At 44.3% G+C, this 27520-nt stretch overlaps 1 protein-coding gene across 1 annotated transcript; it reads left to right on the top strand.

Moving 5' to 3' along the window:
• Nucleotides 1-4674: 4674 nt before the first annotated feature.
• On the top strand, nt 4675-23621 carry POPDC3 (popeye domain cAMP effector 3). The gene is made up of 4 exons (XM_084284858.1): nt 4675-4998; nt 12812-13556; nt 15353-15461; nt 16000-23621. The coding sequence occupies exons 2-4, from the start codon at nt 13066-13068 to the stop codon at nt 16315-16317; spliced, it is 918 nt and encodes a 305-aa protein (XP_084140984.1). The 5' UTR covers nt 4675-4998; nt 12812-13065; the 3' UTR covers nt 16318-23621.
• The last annotated feature ends 3899 nt before the right edge of the window (nt 23622-27520 follow it).

Genomic DNA, 27520 nt, shown 5'->3' with positions numbered 1-27520 from the left:
CTGAGATATTTGACATGAAAACTTAGGCTGGAAATTGTGGGTTTCCTTCCTTTTTCTGACAACATCTAGTAGGAGGCTGATGACAACTCAGAACTTCAGCAAGAGAGAGGATCAGATACCGATAACAGAAACTATCTCCTTGCCTGAAGTCTTTAAACATTTGTGATGGAAAGCATCTGCTTTATTTGCCTGACTATAATACACCCTTTAAATTTTTTCACAGTTGATGTCTATCATGGTTACATAATGTTTTGAGGAGTCTTTGGATTTACACTCCTTCTTTTTAACTTTATATTCTCACTTAAGCAGACACCTTACTGCAGGGATGGAGCGCCCTACAGCTCTGCAGTGACACAGCCACCAGCCCCATGAGGCACCCCGTGTGACAGAGCCACAGGTCAGCCACATCCCTCCTCTCGTACCAGCCTCGTGGTGAAAGCACCCATCCAAGAAGCTGGAGGTCAGGAACAACTGAAATCAAAATCTCTTTTTGCAATGCAAGCATTTGCCTTGCTGTACTTCCCAGCTTCTGAATACCTGGAGATGCTCAGCATCCACGGGGTGTATCTGAGCAAGGCAGAAACTCCCTGGTGGAGTGGTTATAGCACATGGTCCAGCTTCAGTGCTAACTCTCAGAATTGTTTCTGTGCTTGGCATTAAACTGTATTTAGCTGCAGTATGGAAACAGTCTTGAGAACAAGATCAAAAATGTGGCTCTTTCCTCTCCCATGTGAGTGCCCTAAGTGCTGGGCTTTCAACCTGCGTGGTTTTGGCACTCCTCTTCTTGGTCCAAAGACATCTTGTTTCTTGTAGAAATGTCTGGTTTCTACATTCACAACAGCTGATATATTCGCAGTGCTCAGATCTCTGAGGATGGGTAAGTCAGGCTCTGACCCTTTCCTTGTCTCTGCCCCAGCCCATAGAGAGGATCCCTCTACAAACCTAAAGCCAAGAAAGAACTCACTGAGTGAATTTAAACACTCACAGCAGCCACAAACTGGGATTTGCATGTTAGTACAGCTAAATCCTGTGTTAAACACTTCTTCCACCTCTTCTAGGTGCTGGTGTCTGAAAAGAGCTCAGCTTGAGAAGAACCAGTTTCCAGGAGAAGTCCCCTTTCTTCTCCATGGTCATCTGTCCCAAGGGTGTGAAGTCACTAAGTCAGGCAATTATATTCCTCACACTCTTGTTTATGAAAACCTGGATGCAGAAGAGGCTCACCACCTTAACTGCAGCTGGGGACACTTGATTCTAATTCTATTATCTGTAAGTCTTTAAAAGAGAAAAGATAAAAACTTCAATGTTCTATTTAGCATGTTATTTGGCTGAAAAAGCCCTTTGCTTAAATTAAAACTATATTATCTGTACCTGATGGGCAATGCTGTTAATTGAATGACATTTTGAAAAATGTTTCCAATTTGAATTTTGCTCAGTCCTTGCAGGATGCATATGATACGAACTACAGGATTATATTGTATTATGACATGACTTGGCTGATGTCTTGCTTGTAAAAGGCGGTATTAAAAACTAGTTTACCACCCAAATGAAATGCTGTTTCTTCTTGCTTCAGCTGTACCCACAAAAAAAAAAAAAAAAAAAAAAAAAAAAAAAAAAGAGCACAGGGGATCTGTAGAAGAATTCGGCTATAAAAAAGTCTGCTAAAACCTTTTCAAAGTACATAAAGATTTTAATTCTCATTCCAAAATGACTAAGAGCTCCTACATATTGCCCTCTTGTGACTACCTGGAAAGTACAATATCACATCCATAGAGAAAAAGTACATAACTTCCTAAAGAGATAATTCATCATGTCACCTGCTACCATATCCCCCTGCTCCATAAGTTATTTTTATTGACCAAGGACAATGCAGGTAAAGAAAAAAAAATGCAGTAGAGATTTATTAAGCATTTTAAAAGTCTAAGAAAGCATAAAAAATCTCCCCTTTAAGCATAATTATTGATAACTTCTAGAGTACAGCATGATGGTAAGAAACGCCATCACTTCACTTCAGAGACGAGGGAGAAGGCAACCATCTGATGCTGCAAGTCCCTCCTCAAGCAGTTTCTGAGGAAATGGAAGGGGCTGTTTCCTAGACAATGTGACAATACAGGAGCTTTCTTCTTCCTCTGTCTGGGGGCTATCACCTGCACACCCAGGGAAGGTCAGCTGCCCGCAGTCCTGAGGCACTCCTGGGTCACCCTGCCAGGATGGCAGCGGTAGCTGTGAGCAGTGTTCGGAGAGCGGGCTGTTGAGGGGCAGGCAGCAAAGCAATCTGAAGGTTTTATGGAGCTGTCAGACTTCTTGTGGGATGGATCATGCCCCGAGATAGGTTCATATAAGGTGTCCCCATAAATCAAGCAGTGTGCATAAGAGGGTTATTTACACCCAGCCAGAAGCTCATGCTGCCCAGTTTTGCAGCTGAGCGTTGGGTCAAGCCCAGAGATGCTGGCCAAGGTGTGCATGCAGCTTCCTGCCCTGCTCGGCCGGAGCAAACCCTGCTTTTGTGCTGCTCGCTCTCAGCTGGCCATTGCTGGTTGTGTGGCCAGGCACCGTGGCAGAGCACTGTCCCCTTCCCAGGCCCAGGGCCACGAAGACTCCTGCAGCTCTTCAGGTCTGGTGCCGGATTTCTGAGCCTCGCCGCTGGCTCTTTCGTGAGCTCACCTTTAAGTCTGACCTTTATATCTTGTCATTATGTCTTTGTCATTAAAATCTGGGTTTGCATCTGTTATGTCATTTGACCTTTTACAAATAGTTGTTTTATATAGATACCACGGATCATTTTAAATATATTGGAGTGGTCTGATCGCTCAAGTGGCTGATTCAAAACATGCAAGCCAGCACTTGCCTCCCCTCAACATGCAGTGGTTTAGTCATTTTAGTGTTGTCTCACTTCAATCTCTCACCCAGGCCTGATTTTGAAAGAGGAATGCCAACCATTTTTAGAAATGAGACTACACTCTGTGTAGTTGCCACGTGGCAAGCTAAAAATTAAGGCTAACAGAATTGCCTTCAACTTAAGAATCTTTACCTAAGTCATTCTCTACACTAAGGCTTTTCTAAGGCTTATTAAAAAGGATTTCAAAGCTAGGCTGCTTCTCTCAGTGGATCGGGGTCTTAGTTTTGACCATTTCGCCTTTTTATGACATGCTTCGAATATATACTCCTGTAAAGTGCAGCACTAAATACATTCATAATGCAGATTTAGAAGGTCATTTGTAGTCTCAGTCTCACGATGCTAGAGAATATTTGATGTAGATTTTATTGAATTAAAATAAAAAATATGCTATCAGAACTGTTCCTCAGTGACCTGTATGTTGTGGAGAATTACGATGACTTGACTGTGGCTTGTAACTAAGTTCAACTCAGAAAGTGTCTCAGGGACATGCCATCAAAATGTACTCACTTTCTTCCATCTTTTATGATGAAGATCAGGGGGAACCTATTTTAAATGATCTAATATTGATTTATTAGAATCATGTAATCTTGACAGATAAATAGATCAAATACAAAACTTTAGCAATTCTTCTTTTATTTTATTTATATTTCTCTGTCCCAATGCAGAGTAAACATAGTGGGCTAATTTATGCCTAAGGAAATCGGGGATGAATCTGAGTAAGAAGTGGTTGGGCACTGTCAGCTCCGCCTAAGTACAAAAAGCAAAAAGAGAAGAAAATGTGAATCAGCATTGCCTTAGTTTTGCCAGTAAAGACATCTCTCAAAAGATAGAGCTAAAATTAGACAAGTTGTAAAACACCCTATGCAGAGCACGTCTGAAAGGTAATTATTTGGAGTGTCACTGCAAAAAAAAAAACTTTACATGTTTAATTAACTACAAGAACCTTCATATGTACTTGATCAGATTTATAAAAAGATTTTTCTCTCTGAAGTAATAGAGAGCAATAGAGAATATAAAAATAAGTGCTGCAACCAGATAATGAAGTTTTGAATATATGAAACTTGGGATAGCATTGGGTTAAACTGTTCTGGCTGTTTGTTTTCTCAAGTTTCAGGAGAATTACTTGTCCCAAAAGCTGATGCATCTTCTTCCATGGAAAACACAGATCCAGAAATCGTAAATACAAAGCTTTCCTGGGAAAGCAAGTTCACCAAGGCGTTAAGGAGGACCCTAAGCCTTCTGTCTGGAGCATAACAGGTTGCTCCGTCCCTTTAGTCCTGGAGAGGTTCATGTCGGAGCACTGCTCCGAGCTACCGGGGACCTCAGAGCTGGCCACCAGCAAGCGCACCGGGTCCTCCAGGCTTCTTATTAAAACACACGCACTGCTCCAGCTGCAGCTATTGACGGACAGCTTCTGCAACACCGGGAGCGGCACATGCGATGGACGGGCTGTGATGTTATGTGCATTACCGACTGGGTAAGTCGGTCTCATTCAATCAACAAGCTCTATCTCCCCGAGCCACAAGGCGATCGCCAGAACGAATTTATGGCCGGAGCACCGGGGGGGGTTACGTCCTGACACCGCACCGACACGCGTAGCCGTGTTCTCGGTGAGACACGGGTTTGTTTTTAAGAGAAATAACTGCAGATTGTGGACAAACAGATGCACAGCCTGCCCTCCCCTCCCCGTGGGGAGACCGCCACCAGCGGCTCCCGGAGCCCCTCGGAGCCCCCCGCGGGGGAACCCCGGAGCCGCAGCGGGGTGCCCCTCGGCGGGGGGACCCCGCAGCCCCCCGGGCCCGCCGGGAGGCGCCTGCGCGCTGCGGCCGCTCGCTGCCGGCCCCGCGCCTGGCGCCGCCCGCAGCCCGGCGGCGGCCGCTGCCTATTTTAGTCACAGCGCCGGGACGGGGCCGCCGCGGGGCCGGGGGCCGGGGGCCGGGACGGGACCGGATCGGATCGGATCGGATCGGATCGGATCGGCCGGGACGGCGCCTGCCGCCGGGGGCTGCGGGGAGAGACCCCCCTCTGACCGCCCCGTCTGGCCCGTCCCGAACCGGCCGCGAGACTTTGCCGAGGGCGCCCGGCAGGGGGCACGGGGACAGGTAAGGGGCCGGGCAGCGGGCACCGGGCAGCGGGCACCGGGCGCAGCGGGCGCTGCCCTCGGGCGAGCCGTCGGGGCGGGCGGCAGCCGCGGCGCTGCCGCCGGGGGTCGCGTCCCCGGTCCCCGTCCCCGTCCCCGCTTTGGGAGGGCGGTGTGCAGAGCTCGTCGTCTCCCGAGGGGTCTGCCCGGAATAAGGCTCCTCGTCGTATACCGGGTTTGGGGGGTATTCCTTACAAAGCGTGGTTTCTGGTTTCCTCGGGGTGCGGCTGCAGCCGGCTCGGGCAGCGGACAGCTCGGGAACTGTCCGGACTTCCACTAAACCAGCTCGGGGGCCGGAGACTTCTTCAGCTTTTGCTTTGCCTCCTTGCCTGCAGCTACTTGCTGCTGCTCGCTCCCCGTCACCAAATGGCAAGAAGAGATGAGCCCTGAAATTAAGGTCTGTTTTGTATTTGCAGTAGTTTCTTCGCAAAGAAACAGCTACAAAACCTACAAAACACTTTTTTTCCCCCCAACCTATAATATTTTTTTCCAAACATATTTTTCCCAAACCATCATGTTTTACCACGGTTTCTTCAGCTGCTCCGTAAAGCTTTGCGTGCGTTTAGGCTGTCAATCACTTTATGGGCAAACATTTGATGTAGCTGATCTTGTGTAGTATTCAATCATGGACCACCTGGTAGTGTTACAAAGATGTCATTGATGAAATCTGGCTTCCAGAAATCAGGCTGCGTGCTGCTCTGTTGATTAATAGCAAAATGATTGTGTATGCACGAGTAAAAATGTCTGCACTGACCACAGCGAGGTAAGAAATGGTCTCCGTGTCTGCAGAACTGTTGCTGTTCGGGCTTTGCACAAAGTTCTGCACAGAGCCAGTTAACAAACTCGATAAATTCCAAGTGCGTGTTTTTAAGAAAATGTCTAGCTTGCAAAATAGCAAGTATGCTGTAATAAGGAGAATAGGTGTTAAAACAGAATGAAGTATGATACCGGTTAATTTTGAAGGCAGATTTTGTTGCAGGAAAGTGTTTTATGATTAAAGTTGAGAGCAAAGTTTCCTAAGGATTCAGGAAAACTCTTATTAGATGAAACTGCATTTAATCATTGCATGAAGTGTGCAGGCTCTTCAGAGATGAGATTTTATTTTACCCTAGGAGCGCGTTACACAGCCTTGCAAAAGTGAACTCAGATCAGTGCTGCTGGGTGATCACGTAGTGCATGTAATTGGGGACACCTCTGCTGCTTGAACACAGACTGCTCTTGTGTGGGGGGCACAGCCTCAGCTTGTGGTGAGGTTGCTCTGTGAGACTGAGAGCATTCGGACTCACCTAGGTAGAAGAGCGATGGAAGTGATGCTAAGCCAGACCTCTGGGTACGCTGCTGTTTTGCGGCGCTGCTTTGCTTGTAAAGCCACGTGATGCTTGCCCCAGTAAAGCACAAACTGGACTGGTCACTCGTGACCCTAAGCCCTCCAGTAGGGATAAATAATTTCAGCAGCTCTGCTACCTTGGACCATTTCACTCTGTTTTATGTACAGTTTCATGACTTAGCAGGCTGTGTATCCGTTTCAATGCGTGGTTGATGGCACTACTCCGTAACCCGGTTTTACGCCCAGGTGTAGTGTGATGGAGCGAGCCCCTGTGTTTATTTCTTTTTTGGGAAATGAGGTCCATGCCACGTGGCTGGTTACAGGGGAATGCATTCCCGGCCAAGGGCACTGCTGCACAAACTCAGTCATGCTGAGGTCTGCAGGGTTCAACTGCAGTTCATTAGCACAGTTTTAAAGCACTTGTGAAATACGCGTTGTGGTTGCTTCCTCTATTATTAATTTAAAAGTTGAACCATAGAAAATCTTAAACTTGTGCTTCACTTGGGTGTATTCATTATAAAACGCAATAAAAGAGAACCACTGAATTATTGCTTGTCCAGTGCTGCTCAACAGCAGACAAGTCTTGCACAAACCTATGCAAGTGCCAGCAATCTATAGTTAAAATGTAAAATTTTTTCCAACTGCCCTTCCATATTCATGTTTCCTAGGAGTTGAAGAACTTAGGAAAAAAAAAAAAAAAAAGAGAGAGAGAGAAAGGAGGGGAAATTATTTGTCATGAATACCACATGTGCTTACTTTTCATCAGTTCTGATTCAGATTGGAAGAAAATGTGTCATTTCTTCCACGTCAGATACCGTCTGGAGCAAAAAATAGATAGCATCCTTGGTACTGGCTCAGCAGCCACAGAGGATTGCATTGTGTATTTTACAGTGATAAACGAGCGATCGTTCAAGTACTGTAATCTGTGTATAGTAGGCTGGCCTTTAAATATTTAAAGACTAAATAATAGTGGCTTCACTGTGTGCAGTGCTCCTAATGAACTTTAAACTACTCTGTGTTGCTGTGGGTTTTCTTTCTCTCTCGCTGCCCTCCCTCCTCGCCCCCCCCCCCCCCCCCAGCTTTTTTCCACTTCTATAAAGGACTAGTGAGGATTTATTTGAGCCAACTGTAAGCAGAAGCAGGCCTTGCCAGCCCAGCCGAAGCAGCTGAATGAACCCCGAGCCCCACCGAAGGGCTGCTGAGGGAGAGCTCCTTCTTGCTCAGCCCCACAGCGACCAGGCCAAGGTGCCGGGGGCCCGCAGCCGCCGGCCTCAAGCATCCACCTGAGCCCCTGGGTGCCATAGCGAGGTGGCAGCCGGATGATGGTCACTTTTGGTTGACAGCTATGCCTGTGGGAACCTAAATTCTGCCAGGCTAGAGCAGGGTTTGGGCCCAAAAAAGCCCCACGTGGCTGGTGCTTGTTTCTCAGAAGGCACTGAAATGCTTGGAAGTGCCCCAGTTGCTTGTTTGGGTCCGGCAGGCCAGGCAGGGATGCGACACAGGATGCCTTCCTCAGCTCAAGGGAGTGCAAAATCCATCATCCCTGCTCCCATGGGGAGCCCTGAGGGATGTAGAGCAGCTCACACGGGTGGTGCACTCCCTGCCTGTCCTGCTGGAGCTGTGGTGGTGTGCAGAAAAGGGACTGAGACAGGGAGAACTATGCTGCAGGCGCATTTTGTGCCGTGATGAGGGTGCTCACCTGGAAAGGAGGATCTTGGGGCTTGGATGCCAGGTGCATGTATCATGTTAAAGCATTTAGTGGTAAAAGGTCCCGTTCTTGAAGAAACATAGCTACAGGGAGGGATTCTGGCTCCTCATGGATGAAAGTTTCTGCTAGAAGGTCTACATGAGGAATAATTTCAGAGACCTACCTGTGCTCAGTGCTTTCGATTGTCTAAGGTAGTTATGTAGTTGGTATATAAGGTAGGCTTCAAGATTTCACTAGCAAGACCAGCTACACAGCTTTGCAATCATCGTTTCCACATCATTGCAATCATCTGGTCTGACTTTCAGTAGAATGAAAAATGGAATTAGAGTAAATCAGTTCCTTTTTTTACTAACAGCACATCCAGATTTATTTGAGGTGTCAGTCAGAATCCTGATTTCTTTAATTTCATAAATTCTTTTCATAAGAAAAGGGAATTTTCAAAGTCATTTCAATGATGAAGTTTGCTACCTGTACTTGCATATTTTTGTCATCTGAATATATCTAGTTTTATAGTGACTGGTTATCTTGGTACCTTTGTCTTTCAGATCAGGTAGTCCTTTTCTTCCTCATCCTTCTTCCTCCCCTTTCTACCTCCCAAATAGATGTTACCAGTTGTGATGAAGTTACTGTAGCCTTCTCTGCGTTGCGGAGGCTGCATTTTCTTGGGAAAACAGTGTTTTCCAGTATTATAGTTGCTGCTTTCTCTAGGATAGAGACACCCACAAAGCGTAAGGTAAGCTGAGATGTGAGCTTGCGGTGTTAGTTGCTGTCCTAATTGCTATATGCATGCTTCAGGGGCTGTTTATCACTGAAAGCAGTGTGTTTGTCTGCCCATACTTGCCTGTGGGTGCACAGCCATGCCTGTCTTTAGGTGCCTGGCTCCTCAGTGCACTGTACAAGTTAGACACTGCAGTGCGATGCAAAGTTTGGTCATCTCAGTCCCTTTGGGCACCTAACCCTAGGTGAGCAACTGCTGAAGGAAAATAGCCAGGGGAAGCGTGCTACTTAAACAACCATCAAGAGAAATGCGTGGCAGTAGCGGAGCAGAGAGTGGTTTCCAGAAGCCTAATGGAACTGGAAGAAAGCGATATGTTAATAGAGCTGCTGAACAGAGCTACTGCGCTATGTTGGAGGAAGCACTTGCTAAAATTAAAGAGCAGCTTCTCTTCATACGCATAAAAGATGGCCAGACGGGATGAGATGTTTCAGCCCGGCTGGCATGCTCAGGGCTCGGCCCTCTTGAAGCCGGGGCCATGGATGCTCCTGCCCCAGCTCGGAGTGACCCCAGCTCCTGTCTGTATGGCTGGGGCAGGTGCTGTGACTGCAGAGCCAGTCTGTGCTGTCGATGGCTAAAATAGGTGAGACAAAGCCTGCTAAACGCAGCATATCTCCCTTTTATGTATGTAAACATAGAAGCGTGTATGCTGGAACATCTTCCCTTTTGGTGGCGAGGCTGTAGCCAGCAATGTGGATCAGCCGGGCTGGTTGCAGGGTCAGCACGTGCGGCTCCACCTCTGGCCAGCTCATACAGTGTGCATCCTGAGGGCTTCCTGCCCGAGTACGGAGGGTAAGGCAGCAAAGGAGCAGGGTGTTCCAGCTCCGGACAGCTTCACTTTCGACTTAATTAAAGAGACCAAAGAGAAGACTTGCTTGTGGCCTCAGGTGGTTTGGGTCTGCTTGGTTTTTGTTTCAGAAATGGTTGTGACTCAACACACAGTAACTAACACTCAGAGCTTCTCAGAATTGACTTTGAGTCGTCGATGGCAAATACAGGGTGAAGTGTGTGGTTCTCAAGTAAATTGCAATTTACATAACTGGTGTTTCTCTGTGGGAATGCTGCAGTGAGTGGGGGAAATGCCCATTTCAGGAGATCATACAATGTGCCTGCAAATTCCAACATAAATTCATTCTGCTTTGTCTATTTTAATATTCTGTTCATACAAAGTTTTCAGTTGCTGGCTAGCACTTATCTTAGAGAATATACTTGAGACGCTCCATTTACTGCCTTGAAGCTGTAGCAAACCCCTTAATTTTATCTCTGTCTGAGGACAGCTTAGTCCTTGAAGCTGTTGGTTGTTGCAAGTCCTTGCTGCTGAATGTTGCGCCCGTCTCCAGTCAGGGCTGATTTTTCTCCACATTTGAGAAGGAAGGACTTGTGGTGGGGTAAAACACCCAGAAACCTTTCAGCAATCCCACCTGTGCTCACGGGGTATGGCTTCTTTCTGGGCTGGGAGATCTTATCCAGGCTTCTCTGTCTCCAGCAGCCTGCAGCTACCATGTTTGTGTTATTCTGAAAGTGGTTGCCACATAGCTGGGACAGCTTATAAACTGCTAATAAAATAAACAGTTATAAATACAGGACGTTTTGGGGGGGGCTTTGGTTTTGTGTATAGCGACCCCCTGTCTGTGTCCCAGTGGTACGCTGTTCTCCTGGATTTCTTTTTGACCCATCTTGTCACAAGCAGATGTTTTACAGCAGTGCTCTGAGCTGTAGTGCCGGCAGGCTGCGAATGCTGTGAGTGGATTGGAAATTGGACATAAATTTTGTGAAATTATTGCAATGTCATACAACTTTTCATGAAAAAAGATGTTGGAAATGGAAGGTAGACTGCAGTACATACCCACGGTGTTTATCTTTGTGTCATGCACACAGCTCCCATGCAATATCTCAGTCACAATCCCATTCGAAACACTGAATTTTGTGTAGAAAGTAGGATCTTGATGACAACTGGTTGAAGCAAAATGTTGGCAATAGAGAAGTATTAACAGTAACCTGAAATCACTGTTACCAGTGATGGTATTTCAAAAGAACAAAAACTGGTGCAATGGAAAGGCCGAGTGGATTCAGAATTGGAGGCCTGCCACTGCGTGTTCTGCACTTACTTTTCATTCAGAAATCTTACCCCCTGGTCACAGAAGTGCTACCTAAAATTCCCAGCACTCTTACCACGCCTAGGTACCTGCTTTGAGGCCAGTTGGTTCTGAACTCCCATCCTCCAAGGGCTAAATCCTGCACCCAGGGGGAATCCTGTATTGATTGTGTTGGCGGAGAAGGGTGTTTGGGTAAAGAGACAAGCACCAAAGCTTATAGCTACAAAGTACCTCGTTCCTGGGAATCTGCTTCTTCCACCAAAGTAGGATATAGAGCACCTTGGGCTTGGAAAGGTCCCTTTCTCTCTAGCTGTGACATTTTGATGGATCAGGGACACCCTGTCCTACTCCCAAAGCAGGAGAGGTCTCCTCCTAACTTTCTCTTCTAAACTGCTTCCTGGTTGTTTGGGATTTTGTGTCTTTTCCCAGCATTAATGTTTGTGAATTATGGAGTTAGTGTTGAATTTTGAATAAACTTAGAAGAAGTAAAGCTGTAGCAGCTAGGAAATGTAATATCGTAGAATAACCAGGTTGGAAGGGACCCACAAGGATCATCGAGTCCGACTCCTGATACGGCTTTGCTCTATGAATTTCTTAGATCTGTTCACTGTAAAAGAAAAAAAGAAAAGCACTGAAAGCCTTGCTGAACAATACTGGATGCTTCACTGCAGCAGTAGTACTTCTTTTACATGTTGATGTCAGTGGCTCTTGGAAAAAAAAAAAGTAGCTGCCTTTGATATTCTAGAAAATCCAATAATTTAGATAGCAAGATTATGCTAGCTTCCCTGCGGTTCTTCCAGGAAAAGAAACAGACAGTGAAGACCTTGGTGGGTTTCAGCTCTGGTTACATTACTGAAAAGTTTAGGTGCTGGCTTTGCACTTTCTACTGCTTCTAATTTTACAGTGAAATATTTATTTTTGCTTTAAAAGAGAGACAAAGAAAGATGGGTTTGATTTTATTTATTCGTTTTGCTTTTGTGTTTTTTCTTTTTTTCATGTTTTTCAGTTGTGTATCTTAGGTTTTATTAAACATTGAATACATTGTAATGTATTCATTGTAAAAGAATACATTGTAATGTGGTAAAAAGTAGCATTTTAAACATTTTGCAGTGTTGAACAATAAAATTGTAGCCCTTAGCATGAAATTACATAAAGTAGAACTTTGGACTGTTGTAAAACAGCTCTATAAATGCCTTGTGAGAAGTATTTTGCTGGATGACTTGCTTCACATTCCAATAGCACAATCTGTGTAAAGCTGCCTTTAAATTTCATAGTCTTCCTTATACATGACAGCTTTTTGCTGTCCATCCTTGGAGTAGAAAAGAGCATCCCCCATGATGCTTGGGTTTCTCTTACTGGGATGTTTGGGGATGTAGCTTGCCATCTCCAGGGACAGCTTTGCTGAGCTCATGAACAATAACAGAAAGGCAAAGAGGGGAAGGGAATGGTTTGACAGAGATCCAGAATGACATGAAGGAAGTGAGCAAGGGACAAAAGTTCATCGTCTCTTTTTCCCAAAGGAGGTAGGGCATTAGATGGGGCTTGCAGGCAGCAGGTTCAGGACCAGAAAATGCAACCACTTTCTCAGCAGTTAGGCTGCAGACAGACTTGTCCCGGGATGCCCTGGATGTTATGTACAGGGTTACATGGATTCAGTGGCAATTTGACAGCTTCTGCAGGCTTCGTGTGTACAAAAACATGATCTTCACTACTAGAGTGATTATTAAGGTTTGATCCTGGAATCATAGGGTTACAGGGGAAATTGAATGATTGTAATGCAGTCTGCGGTTTTAGACAATAAAAGCTTTGATCAAGTTTAATTGATGGAAATCATTTTATAAGTAATTCATCTTTTCTTCACTTGTCCAGATCAGATAAAACTACAGATGACACGTCCAAAGTCAAGACAACGCATGAACTGATGAGAAACAACATTGCCTTCTGAGAACATTAGCTTCCTAGTTGCTGGAGATCCTAAGTGCAACTTTACTACCAAAAGAGACCCTGGCACTATGTGATCATTGAGCAGAGTTCGCAAGAATGGAAAAGCAAAGGACCCCTCTGGCTGTATCACATAAATAACAATTTCAGAGATTCAGCTGAATCGAAAAATTAGTCCAGCCATGGGAGAAAATGCAAGTTTTTGGGAGAGCTTGATATATGCACACCCTACATGCGCCACCTGGAAGCAAGAGGCAGAGGGATCTATCTACCACCTAGCTAGTATTCTCTTTGTTGTTGGCTTCATGGGTGGAAGTGGATTCTTTGGGCTTCTCTATGTCTTCAGTTTGCTTGGATTGGGCTTTCTCTGCTCTTCTGTTTGGGCTTGGCTGGATGTCTGTGCTGCTGATATATTCTCCTGGAATTTTATACTGTTTGCTATATGCTTCGTACAGTTCATTTATGTTACCTATCAAGTTCGGAGTGTTTCCTTTGACAAAGAATTCCAGGAACTCTACAGTGCTCTCTTCCAGCCTCTAGGAATTTCCTTAACTGTTTATAGGAAGATTGTCTTGTGCTGTGATGCAGAAGTGGTTACCCTGGAGAAGGAGCACTGTTACGCTATGCAAGGCAAAACACCTATTGATAAACTCTCCTTGCTTGTATCAGGCAGGTTGGTATCAGTTTGTTTGGACCTACTTACTGCAAATGTCTTCCCCACCCCTTCTTGAAAATGAAAGCAAAAATGCTTCATTTGTGTGTTGTTTGTTCATTTTCCAGTACAGTAGATTAAATATTAATGCAAGTAATATAAATATTAATGGGCTAAATACACTCGTCTAGGGCAGCACTAACATAGAAACACTAAGCATACAATCTGTAATAGCTTAAAGAAAAGCATCTAAAGTCATCCTTAGTCAGAGCACAGTATCATAGCACTTAACATGTTAGGCAGGTAAAGGAACCAAATATAGTCTTCAGGCTACGTTTTGTCATCTATCACCTAGCCGATGAACAAAGCATCTTCCTTTGTTTGTTTTTTTTCTGCTAATATCATCTGAAGCAGGACTAAAATGTAGTTATGAAACTGAATATACTGAGGTAAACACAGTTTAATAGAGTGTATTGACTTTGTTATTAGATTGTTCTTGGCTTCTTTCCGGGGGCTGGGAGAAGGGAGAGAGCAAGGGAGAGGAGGTCTGATAGCACCCTGCCAGGGCAGTGGGACCTAGTTGGGCCCCATCCAGACATGCATAACTCTACAGTTACTGTGTGCTGCGACCCTTCATTAGACCCTGAGGCAGTAAATCCACCTGCTTCTATCCCTGCTTACCAGGGACCCTCCTAGCGACCTTGCTGATGCCTTCCTGAGGGGAAATACTCGCTGACATACTGCATGCAGAGTGGTTCAGGGCCACCACGAGGGTAGACGGGATACCCAGCACCATATGAGATACCCAGCACTGATGGCTGTGGTCTGGGCTTGATGGGACACTTTGTAGGTGCATTTTGGCAGCCTGCTTGAATAAACAGAAGGAATCTGCAAGCAGCTTGAAGCTCAGCTGATTTAGTACGACTGGCAGTGAACAACATGGATCCTAAGTAGTTAGCTTTGCTGGAACCCGAGTTTGGAGCATTCTTGGGAGCTGTCTAGAAGGCACTTCTAGACATGCTTTTGGTCATGGTCATAGTGAAGGGGAGGTGTTCAGCCTTCTACATGCCCAGCTGCTCAGTCACCATGCGGGGAATTCCTGTTAGGCTCCTGCATGCAGTGTAGGGCTGCTGCTTGTGCTTTTGCAAGAAATGCTGATCTTGGTGTAGAGCAGATGTAAAAAGGGGACACCTACAGCTTGCTTTGAGATTCAAACAAACATTTCCTGCTTGTGGCCCTCAAACTTTAATATGGTCTTAGAAAAAAGTTCAAAGAAAATTTTTCTTTGGCATCTGCAGCAGGCCACACAGAGATGCCGTATGTCCATCCTGGCTCCTGGCTCCAGAGACAGTTATTATGTGGCAATTTAATTCCTCTTCAACACAGAGCTCTGTATAACACATGGCATGGGGAACTACTCCACCACACTCCCTGCCTTTGTTCCCTCCAAAACGCATGTTTGCTGTACCTGGGAGTATATCCTGTGGCTTTCAAGTGGAGGAGGCAACCGGTGCTCTGCGCATTGATCTCTCACCTCGCAAGCACACACTAGCCTTTTCATGACCAAGCTTGCATGTTGCTGCACCAACCTGCCCCAGAGAGGATAACGTGACCTGAAAAGGTTTGAATTTCAGCTGCGCGATTGCCTTGTATTCTCACCCCACTAGTCTGATCCAGCTAGTGTTGGCCAGCGGTTGTTTCTTCATGCTATCAAACTCCTATTTAAACTCCTCCCCTAGTAGTAATGACACATTCTTGTTGCAGTCGTTGCTGCTGTACACACAGTACTAACAAATTAACACGTCTTATCTCGGTAGGATCAGAGTGACAGTTGATGGGGAGTTTCTGCATTATATTTTTCCTCTTCAATTTCTGGATTCTCCTGAATGGGATTCACTGAGGCCCACAGAAGAGGGAATTTTCCAGGTAAAAGTGGAGGGTTTTTTTTGAGTACTAGAAAAAAAAAAATCTGGAAATAACTTTCTTTGCTTGTGGGTGCTGTTTTTGAAATCAAATATCTGGCACTCCGCTGTTTTGGGGAGGGATGTCCTCTACCCATTGGACTGGTCATGCTGTTTGCATCCTCTTTCTGTTTGCATCTCGTTGTTACGACAAACGAGCTTTTCCTACAAGCTAATCCGAGAGGTAGACTCTTGTTTGCTGTGCAAAGATAGCTAAAATACCTAAGAAACCACGCACGTCCGCAGGAGATGCTTTACCCACACCCACGGGAGGTGAAATTCAGAGCATGCCGGCAGGGAGCCTTGTGCCCGCAGTACAGTGAGGCTTGATCATCCTCCACACCACAGCCAGCGAGGCCTCACTGGGGGCATCCCCTCCCAGTCATCCCTTTGGCTTGCCATTTGCAACCTCACACAGCTCGCTAGCTGGATTAAACTGGCTTTAGCTGCAGGAGATGCAACGAAACATCAGAATTAGCTAATTTTAATTTTCTGTTCTGTAGGTAACGCTTACAGCAGAGACAGATTGTCGGTATGTGGCCTGGAGGAGAAAGAAGCTGTACTTGCTGTTTGCTAAGCACCGTTTCATCTCACGCCTCTTCTCAATTTTAATCGGGAGCGACATTGCCGAAAAACTGTATGCTCTGAACGACAGGGTGCATGTGGGAAAGGGGTTTAGGTACGACATTCGCTTGCCAAACTTCTACCACGTTTCGCTCCCCGAGACGCCCCCGGTGCCACCCCCACGCCGCCTGCAGAGGAGGTCCCCCAGGCGGCTGCGGCCAGTGGTCCCAAACTGCAACTCCTCCAGGAAGCAATAGCGGGGAGGAACCTGCTCCCCTAATCATTCCCAAAGTACCCCAAGCACAAAGAGGGGACGTGGTGGAGTGGGAGGATGAAGCAGAATGAGACGTAGCGACGCCAAAACTGACTGAGAAGTGCCATTTACTTTAGCTGAAGTAGCTTGGATTCCCCCTGTAGAGCCAGCTGGTTGGCTTGTGCATTCTGACTACTTGTGCAATATGTTTAGTTTCTGTTGGTTCTTCTGTTGACCTTGTTACTTTGGGAGGAAAACAAATCACAATAGGCTGAAGTTTTATTGTAATTGTGGCGGCCTCTGTGCTGTGTTAAAAACAAAGACAAAACAACACAGTATCTGTGATTATACTTTCTCAAAAATATTTTCCATTAATGAAATACACAGTTCTACCTTAATGCAAACAAGTAAGCTGTCTTCAAAGCACAGCAACCTGCTTGTAACATTCAACTTATGCCATGTGAACCTTGTCTCAATTAACATGAAGAATATTACAGGAAGAGACTAATTGTATTGTTCTTCTTTTTGAAGAAGTAATTTTGAAATGCACAGCAAGGTTCCTAAAGCAAACAAACAAGAGACAACAACAAGTCCTGTCCCACGAGTGATTGCTTTCTCTCAGGCTGTCCTAAAAGGACATTGTGTGAAAACAAACGTCAGTGTAATTGCTGGCACTGGAGAAGTATCGCAGTTATAATTGCTGCAAATACATGCTAGGGAAATGATTGTGCAGTGTTTCTAACAGAATGTAATGCTACAGAACCTGGACTTCCAAGGTGTAAGTGCCATTCATAACATGTACAATAAATATTGTTAATCAATCAACTGCCAAACCATTGGAGTTTGTTTTACAATATCCTTTTTTAGCCAGGTTTGTCAGGTAAAAATTAATTAAGAAACAGCTGCAGCTACAAATACCATCTTTAGCTGAAGCATTCTTGTTAAGCTTCCAGAGTCACTTCTCTGTGCCTATGAAATTCTTCATTTAAAATGTGTTCTCTCTGAAAATCTGTGGTGTTTTAATAACATAAGGGAGCACCAGCTCAAGCTTTAGTGGGAGAAAGCTGGTTTTGAACCTTGAGGTCACTGTGCCTTTGGGGAGAAGTGTTTGAATGTCTTTTCTAACTCACCTTCCAGATGCATGCCAGTAATCAGAAAATAAGAAGCATTACTATTTTATGAGACCATATTGCTGCTTGATAGATCTTGAGATAGATCACATTTTTAATATTTAAAATCCAAAATTGCTGGACTGTTTGGTAGGACAGCTGCCGCGTGCTTGTGTGTGTGCAGGTGCAAATATGAGTTCAAATCTTGAGTGCTGGTGCTGGAGGGCGTAAAACAATGCTAAAACCTCATTCTTGAAAGGTAATCAGGCAGTGGACATTTAACAACACTATTAGAAGTGATCTGAAACAGCCCTGTTTGAATGGCCTTCGATGTAGAACAGTGTTTCCTAAGCTTTGCTTTCATTTTTATATCCCTTTCTCAGAGATGTTAGTAATCTGCCAGACATTAGTACAGCATGTAACGTGGTAATCCCTAAATCCTGCTAATAGCCCTTCCACATTATGTATTCCATGGTTGTTACCAATTGTGTGAAGTCCCTGACTTTGTCTTGGTCAAGAGAGAATTGGTAAAATGTGAAAGGAGAATTCATTGACAGTTATTGAAGACTGGCTCAGGAAATACCTAAGGCACAAAGTACCAGAATTTGGGAGACGGTGTTAGGGGTCAGAGCTGTGCACCCCAGTCTGACACTTTTCCTTAGGTGGCAGAGAAGAGACAGGACAGCAGGCTGTGTGACCCTTTGGTGTTACTCAGGAGCGGTATTCTCACATCACTTCAGCACTGTGATTAGTATCGTGGCCTACCTGTCGGCGGAGCTCACCGCCTACAGTGGATGAAGAGCACATCCCTTCCCATGGATGCGGCCACCCGTGCTCTGTGCTGCACATCCAGCCTCTGCTTCAACCAGCCGAGCTCTTGCTGGTGACCGTTCCACACGCTGAGGAGCTTTTACGGTCCTTTTTAACAGGTGATTCAAAAATGGACACCCCCCCCAACCTCTCCTGATAAAATGGCAAGAATTTATAACGTTCTTTTGCTATAAAATGTGTTGGACCAAGATGAAGTTTATACTTGCCATTTTATGTGTTATCAGCCTACAAGCATATAAAGGTTATAGTCTAGAAACATAAAAATTGGTATTCAGGACTAAGGCAGAGTATAAAGCACTAACTAATGCTCTTCTCAGTATTCTTGAATATATGGACTTGTCCTGTATATGTCCATTGGAAAGCTTGCCTTAACTTAAATAGGGCCAGTATTTAACAAAATGCTATGATCACTGTCACCTTCAAAATAAGACCAAGGAATCGTGCCCGCCCAAGTTCTGTATCAAGTGTATGTATTCCATTTAAGCTATAGCTTACTGCATAGAGAGGGACCTGTTCTGCAGTGATGGGTGCTTCATTACATCCTTAGGTAATTTTTGCCTTCCTCATGACTAGTGTGTGCCTTAGTTTCAGCATTCTTTCCAGCCACAGTTTGCTCTTTGTGATGCTTTTCTCTGGTTGAATCAGTTACTGTCAGAAATCTCTACTAGGACATGACTGAGTCAATATCTGAACATACTCTTAAGTAATCTTGTTTAGCTTTTGATACTCTGCTTTTTGGGCTTTGAGTCACTTTTTTAAAATCATCTCCAGTTTTTCAGCATCTGTTTGAGTCACGACTGGCAGAACATTTCAGCTGTAGAATTCAGGGCACATATCTACAATAAAATATGTGCACACAAAGGACGGGAAGTGAGACACCAAGCCCTCTCCATCCCTGTTTTTTATTTTGACAGTGCTCCTAAAATGTACTATAGAGAATACACGCTGGTATGTGATTCATAAAACAGTATTTTGGGAGATCTATCTAATTTACCTCAGTAGAGAAGTACTCAAATGATGTCTGTGAAATAATACAATCTTTTATGATGTCATATGAACCCACTTGTAGGTTTGTAAACATCTGGAGCAAGATGAAGTTTCGACTCAAACATCATCCCAGTTATGTTCATGTTATTACTCAGGAGTAGCTGTCAGAGAGGTGATCAGGCTCCCTAGTAATCGGTTTAAGTGAAAGGATAATTGCATCAGTGCTGCCTTGCGAATTGAAGACACTATCGTGAATCCTTTTCTGATCAGCAGATCTCCCAAAAACATTTTATGTTTTTAACAGTTCCATAATCTCCTATGGGGTTATGTCCAGATGTGAATGTTTTTATAGGTAAGAGTGTCAGAATCTGCTGCACATGGCTGTTTGCTCATTTGTCTGCAGCAGTTCATCCTCCAGAGTTTTTAGGATTGTGAACGTTGTGCTTGAATTGCCCTTTCAGCCTGCAGAAGGGTTCAAATTTCATATTACTGCACAAGCCAAAAAAATACATGGCCCAGGACAGTCCAAGGAGCCAAAAAAAGTTATCCATGAGAGGCTTTTATAAAATTTGGATCATGGCAAATCAATTTATTGGATACAGCAATATATTGTGAGATCTTCAAAGTGAGTCCTCCCTACCTGGGGGCGCCCCAGTGGCTGGTTGCCTGCACTCCTTTGGCAGAGCAATGCATGTCTGATAAATGCCTTAAATAAGCATAGGACTGACCCAGCAGTTCTTTTGTTAGGTACTACTTGATGAACAAGCAGTAGCGTAAGTACAGGTAACAGAACCTCAGAAATGTTTTTGCTCGAACATATAAGTCCACTCAGAACTCCAAAATACCAGAGAGGATGTATCCTTATGTACTGTTTTAACTAATAGTGCTATGCAAGGCAAATTGTAAATGCTTAATGAAAAAGATTATTTGATGTGGTTGCCTGTACTAATGGAGGCTGGACGTGGTGGCTGAGGAGGTCCATCCCAGTCCTACATTTTCGAGAATTAATTGCCCTGCAACAAACCAGCAGATGTGGCAGAGGGTTCAAAGGGAACTCAGTAATGGAATGGAAATAATTGTGTCAAACTATACACATCTATATGACATCTGCTAGGATAATGCTGGGAAAACTGGATACATGCTTGGATGATGTATAGTTTTACCACACCTCAAAAAAAGGCAGATGCTTGCAGTAATTAAATAATATGTTGATGATAATTTCTAGAAAGAAAAAAAAAAAAAAAAAAAAAAAAAAAGCACTCTATGGTGTTTATGGTGTTTAAATATTTTAAATGATAAATATAATACATATTTGGGCTCAAGATACATGAAAAAAAATAAAATACAGTGTTGTACTGCTCACATAAACAGGTCTTGCAAACCATCTGTTAAAAATTAAATGAATCCATAAGCTATTTAGATAAAACTATTTAAACAGAAGAAATGGAAATAAATATATATTTGCTGAATTCACATTAACAGATTAATTTTTTTTCTTCCTCTCCATTCCTCTTAATATTTGAGTGCATATTCTTCTGCCCCAAAGTGTTACAGCATCACAGATTTTTTTTTACAATACAACAAAGTAAATACTTTATAAAGCTGATTTATTAATCTCTCTTGAAAATACTTATTGTGCTTACATTAATATGCATAAAAATATAATAGGTTCAGGTTTTCCAAGGGAAAGCAGCCATTTCATTTTTTTCACTCTTTGTCCAAATCACATTAATTTTTCCGTCTGGTAGATTTTTGTGGCTCTGCAGTTTCCACTTAATCTCCTGGGGCAGAAGGCAGAGGCAGTACGAGCTGCAGCGTGCCTTCTGTTGAAGTTGTCAGAATTGGTTAAAAAGGAGAAAGACAACTGAGTAGTGCTTGAATGCTCTGGTATTAATAATCTGGATTACGGGTTTGAGCACATCGTGTGTTAAGAGTACAGTGAGCAAATAGTTTGTAATAATCCAGATTATTAATGCCAGAAATTCATACATACAGACGTGCTGAAGGACTGTTTGCTCTCTCACTGTACTGCTCTAACATTTGCAGTCTGCACCGCGTGCTCTGTGTGAGTCAAGGGAGTTAATTGAACTTAGCCTGGAAATAATGCCACCTCCTCGTGGTGAATCAAGCGGTGTAGGTGGAGCTCTGTAAGCACCAGTGTGTAGGAGCAGCGTCAGGAGCACATCATGTGAGGCACCCGGCCACTGCTGGAGGCTCTGTGAGCAGCTGGAACTGCAGGGAACGCTGGCACGGGGATGGTGTGCAAGATTTGGAGCCACCTCCAAAGCCAGGGCTGGCAGAGCCCTTCTGCTGAGCAGCTTTGCAGGTGGTTCTACCAGCAGAGGGGTTTGACCCAAGTCATCATTCTGCAAGCCACAAACATTGTTAAACATTGTCATGGACTGGGGAGAAGGTGGGATGTTCCCAAAAGCCTGTCAGAGCGGGATTTTACAGCAGTTGTCCTGCTGTGGATTCCCAAACAGTTTTATTCAGTTGTCTCTTCCACCACGCTGTTGGTGTGTTGTGGGGATAGCACTGTTACTTCTTTGTCTTTGCAGAAAAGACTAAGAATTCACTGGTGTCAAAGGAATAAACAACTGCAATAAAATAATGGTGGTAAATAACTATTTGTCCTGGGTCTGGCTGGGATGGAGTTACCTTGCCCTGCAGCAACCCATATAGTGCTGTGCTCTGCACTTGAGCTAGAACAGCGCTGTTATCACACCGGTGTTGTGTCTATTGCTGAGCAGTGCTGGCACAGCACCAGGGCTGCCTCCAAACCCCCAGAGCCAGCAGGCTGGGGTGGGCAAGAGGTGGGGAAGGGACATCACCAGGGCAGCTGACCTAAAGGGACCAAAGGGATATGACATACCTTGTGGTGTCACAGTCAGCAGTAAAAGCTGGGAAAGGGGCAGGACAGGGGAGGCTCTCATTTTGAAGATGTCTAGAGGGGGAGAATCTCATTTTGAAGATGTCTGTCCGCTTTAACAACTGCTACGTGTATCGGGGCCCTGCTTCTTGGGACGTGGCTGAATGTCTCTTGTTGAGCCTTTTTCTTTCCTGTCATACCTTCTCCCTGCACTCTCCCTTTGAGGTGGGTTTGAACTTTTCTAAATCCAGGAGTAAGGTGTGAAGGCCCTTTAGGCTGAGAAGGCCAGCAGTCCCATTTCATGGCTCAGTGCTCTGACTTGGCTGTATAGGAGTGGGCAGCCCCACCATCTTCTCCAGCAACCGCGTTTTATATGGGGGCGTTGGAGCAGGCCACTCTGTGAAGGGATGTGTGCGGGCACCTGCCTTTGGGAAGGGTTTTGGGCTTTGTGACCCCAAGTGGATGGAGCCTGGTGCCTGGGCTTGCAGGGCTGAGATGGACATCACACATGCTGAGCATTTCCCACCTGAGGGTTTTAGTGAACCACAGGATGCACATGGGAATATCTAGATACCAAGCTGCGGGTTTGGGATGGCGGGGCCCAGCTGTAGGACATGGTTGCGTGGTGGGGTGCTGGCAGGTACACTGTGAGATGGGATGAAAACCCATCAGGTAATCCCTGTATCTGCTTGTGTGCATTCTTGTACACCGCGGTAAACATGAAATAACATCCCCTAAAAAAAGTGAGGTGGTCCAGTCCATGTCTGCTAGGGTACATGAGTATGGGTATCAGCAGTTAGTGCGACATAGCTGTTGTGCTGGAAATCTGTGCTGTGCTTGGTTTGTTACCTTCATGTTAAAATCTCTACAATTTTTAGTGAATGCAGCAGTAGCAGATGCTCTATTTTACTACAAGATTTAGCTTAGAAATAAAAAATATTTTGAATACTTATTTTGAATATGAAGCAAAAGTGTCCTGTTTTCCTTGATAGAAAGGTAGGGCTCTCTCAGATGACTTTTTAAGCGGCTCTCCCAAGTGAAGTGAATGGGGACTTCTTAAACACCAGTCATACTGCTCCATCCTCTGAATTTTACTAGGTCTACATTTTTTTTTGTTTGGTTATGGCTTTTCAAAACATGCAGTATCCTTTAAATATATATGTTCATGTGTTAAAGAATTAATGAATAATTATTAGTAGCAAAAAAAAACCACACAATATATATGGATATTTTAAAATAAGATATGGAATATAAAACGTTTTTTTATATTTTTTTGTTATAAATTATTACTACTTTTACCATAGACATTGCAATTTTAGTTCTGAAACTGCTTTATACGGTGGTCTGCATATTTAAGCTAATATTACATGCAAAAGCAATAACCATATATATATATATATATTATGTTTGTTTACTGCAGTATGTATCCCTGTTTTTAACCCTATGTAATAGGGTTCTGTTTGTTGCTTTTTTTCCTTACAGAACAAAAAATATAATAAACATTAATCAGAAGACTGGTCTTATTTATTCATTGAAATTAGAGTGTTTTCTTTTATAATTCTGTGTTTGCCTTTACTCTTGAAGATCATTCAAACAGTAGCAAGAAGAAGCTGCAGTGTGACATACCATGGCACACTTTTTGGTAGTCATTTACAAGACGCAGAACTGAGGTCCAGCATCTGGACCTGCAGCCGAGGAGTTCAGTAAATGCAGACCAGACCCTCCTCAGCAGCTGCTCAATGCTGACTGAAATAGCAGAGGAAGCAGCTAACTCAGTCAAGAAATTGGGTGTTTATTATCTTTTGAGGTTTATGCTCAAAACAGGATGCATTTCGAAGACTCCTGTTTAGGACTGCTAGTCTGAACAAGGGCATCAAATGCTCCTGCCTGATATTTGAGCTACAGCAACGTGTTTCTGTGCAGTTGGACCAAACCTGTGCATTCCAGGTTTGCTTTGTGCTTTTGATCTTTCGTTCCTAGTATTTATTTTAGCTTACTTTCTTCCCAAGTATCAGTGATTATGCATTTTGTCCCCACTCTTGCTCTCATCATATCTTTTTGTAAAGATAAATGTAACCTTAAAAAAGCTATCTCATGCCCATTCTCAGTTCTTCTGAGCTAATCTATTAACTTTTTCTTCCCCCTCAGAGCGTGGAGTATTTTCATTCTCAAATCCTACATACTTTCTCTGTCATTTGTTTAAATAAAGCAGTAGACTCATCTTCTGTCTCCCCTCACTTCCTCTTTTTCCTTCTTCCTTGAGTACTTGTTAACTTTTTAAATATTTTTCTTTCCTTTTTCTTTTTACTTTTTTTTTTGATTTCTGTCAATCCTTCTGGACATGTTAAGCACTTCTCATCTAATTTTTTTTGTCTTGAAATAAAATTGTAAATACTTACCAATAATGATAATTAAAAAGATCCTAGAAAACCAGTTTTTAATGATGCATAGATACAAAGTGATGGAAATTCAAGCCTAGCCTTCATTTCTCAAAACCAGCCACTGGCACAGCTAAAAAGGACTAATATTGCAACAAAACATTAATTGAAATTGTACCAACACCAAAAAGTATGCTCGCAGTTATGCCCCGCCAATGTTTGCAATTCCTTTGGTTTATTCGGGCAGCCAGACAGTATAACACATTCCCACACACCTCTGCTGTGATCTGTGGCAAAGACGGCTGTACCTGAGGATTTGCACAGACACCTCTGCATTGTCATGTCCCTCAGGACTGGGTGCCCAGCTCGGGAACTGCTGCATTGCTTCACACATGCCTTGTGGTAAATAGCAGTAGCAGCTTGCCTCCTGGACACACGATGTGCTCGGACCTAGTAGTCCCAGTACTCCCAGTATCCCTCTATTTCCAGAACCAGGGAGATCCCTTTGGGATGGACCCCCTGCCCTTCCCCGCTGCCCTGAGCAGTGACAGGTGCACTGTGATACATGATAAGTTTTTATAGCAGGTCTCCTTTTATTTTTTTGGTCATCGTGTGATTCAGGCAGCCAAAGTGTAGCATAGCAGGCTCTGCAGTTATCAGGCTGAGAAAATGCACTTCTGAGCAGACCATAGGCTTGTCTACATTCACTGAAATTGTTCCCTGAGCAACTTAAATACAAATTAAACTGTCCACATCACACATAATTGAGGAACAGGGATAACTGCTAAACGTGACTAAATAAATTGTTTACAGTGCATAGTTTGGATAACCTCGAGAGCAAACAGTTTCACTCTGCCTTTGTACCTCATGACCGTGTACCCTTTGGATAAATGTCGACGACAACCTGTGCATCTGCTAAAACTTGGATACTTTGACAGATGGTTTTAGAAGACACTTGGATCCTGGCTGACAGGTTTGCAGCTATCGATTACTGTACTGTCAGTCAGACACTCGAAAGCCCACGGCTCACAGAAAGAAAGCCCTTGTTGTGGAAAGAGGAGACACCCTCGCTGCAGGCGTGCCATGGGAACCACGGCCAGACTATGCTGTGATGCATCAGAAAGTGACTGTCAGAGGGGATGGGGTAAAGATGTGCCAGAATGTGTTTGCTCCTCCTATATATTATATAAGAAGCCCTCCAGAATATTGAAGAGTTGAGAGAGTATTTATCATTCAAAACCCCTTCAATATAAACTTCCCTGTAATAAAATGTAATTCTCAAGGATGCTTTCAGAGAAAACCCAAATCAATAATTTTTCTGTGAAAATGTGTGCAATATTTCAGTCACATGGCATGTAATTTCAGCATCTGTAATGGGATTTGTCTCACTGAAATGTGGTAGTTCTGAACTACACATCCAGGCTTCCTCCAGCCACCACACACGGCCAGCGTATTTCACCCCCCTTCAGACGGTTGTCAAACATACACATACAGGATTAATTATTTCCTGAGTGAGCCCCCCTGCATGCTCTGTAGGGGGAATTTTTTCCATCTAAACACCAGGCAGCACTTCTGTGCTGTGCGGTGATGGAGCACAGGCACGGGTTGCCCACAGAGGCTGTGGGGTTTCCCCCTTGGAGATCCTCAACAACCACCACGTGGGCCTGGGCAAGCAGCTCTGGGTGTCCCTGCTTGAGCAGGGGGGGGGTTGGAGCAGATGACCTCCAGAAGTCCCTGCCCACCTCAGCCCTTCTGTGATTCTGTGACTTAAAAAATTAGTTTAGAGCAGAGATCTCTGGGTTTGCAGATGCTGGGGACGTTTCCTGAAACTATAAATGGAAACGTTTCATAGATCTTGCCATTGTCTCAAAATAGCTGTGTCGGCTTGGCACATCTGGGATCCAGAGCTACAGCAGCTAGGTATACAAAGCATTTGTTCTCTTTAGTGAAAAAACTTTGCCTAAAAAAGGCCGTGGAATCGGAGGCGCTCATTCAGAAGAGGCAGAGCTCTTGCGATCTTCGAAGAAGCTACTCAACAGCCTGTGTAGTAAAAAACCTCGCTGCACTGAGCCCAGGCACAGAAGTGGGAATTTCGGCTCCCACCTCTGCTCCTGGCCTCACGCAGGACCTCTGCCGAGCTGCATTGCCCTGTGTATAAGCACATCTTGGTCTCCTTACAATGTGTAAGAAACAGCCAAGCCCCAAGGTTCACTTACACTGTCGCAGATCACAAAGCAGAGCAGTGGAGATAAGGCACAAAACAGCGTAACTTGCAACCCCCATTTGACATTGTCTGCTGTGGGCCATTACTGGGGAAGGTAACTAAACAACTGGAGAAAGTACATAAGCTATCAAGCTAACAGCAAAAGAGAGAAGCACAACAGAGGGAAAGTTTGCATCACTGAGCAGCTGTAATGCCAGCGCTTAGACCCGTCTCTACTAACTCAATGCATCAATCCAACACACACCTAAAAATCGATCTGGCTGTGTGAAGGCAACCCCTCATACATGGGGAGCACATAGTTTTTATGTCTGGCCTCTGTCAGGTTAATTTATATTTGCAGACTTTGATGAAGATGTGCTTTATTGACATAGACAGGAGGTTAAAACAACTCTTTATGCCTTCACACTGGTTTAACAGTTGAACATTGAAGAGATTTAAACCACATTCTCCTACGGCATGTGAGACCTTGGCTTGAGAATAAACTTGGAAGAGCTCATTCTGCTCAAAGAATGTTATCTATGCTATCTCTATAACCATACTGACAGTCATATAGAGATCTGTATGTAACTATGTAGATACCCGTATAGAGATCCACTTTATGGATATCCCCGAACAGCCACTGCTCATCACCGTGCCCCCCCCCAAACCCTGTTGGGAAGTGGGAGAAGCCTGAAGATGCTATAAAAGGCACAACCAGCGCAGCAAAATGCATCTCCAACGCGTATCACCCAGTAACGTGACAGAAAATGCTTATGTGTCGCTGTAGGTTTGTAGAGCAGCTCTCTGACGGGCTGTTTTGGGAGGCATCG

The sequence above is a fragment of the Netta rufina genome, assembly GCF_964035555.1.
Source record: "Netta rufina genome assembly, chromosome: 3".
Classification (NCBI taxonomy): Eukaryota; Metazoa; Chordata; class Aves; order Anseriformes; family Anatidae; genus Netta; species Netta rufina.
This window is presented reverse-complemented; position numbering and strand designations above follow the sequence as displayed.

What these genes read in the sequence shown, in the direction of transcription:
- POPDC3 (XM_084284858.1), top strand. Translation starts at nt 13,066, where the DNA reads ATGGGAGAAAATGCAAGTTTTTGGGAGAGCTTGATATATGCACACCCT. An exon ending in TCCTTGCTTGTATCAGGCAG is followed by an intron (nt 13,557 to 15,352) that starts GTTGGTATCAGT and finishes TTATCTCGGTAG; the next exon opens with GATCAGAGTGACAGTTGATG. An exon ending in CAGAAGAGGGAATTTTCCAG is followed by an intron (nt 15,462 to 15,999) that starts GTAAAAGTGGAG and finishes TCTGTTCTGTAG; the next exon opens with GTAACGCTTACAGCAGAGAC.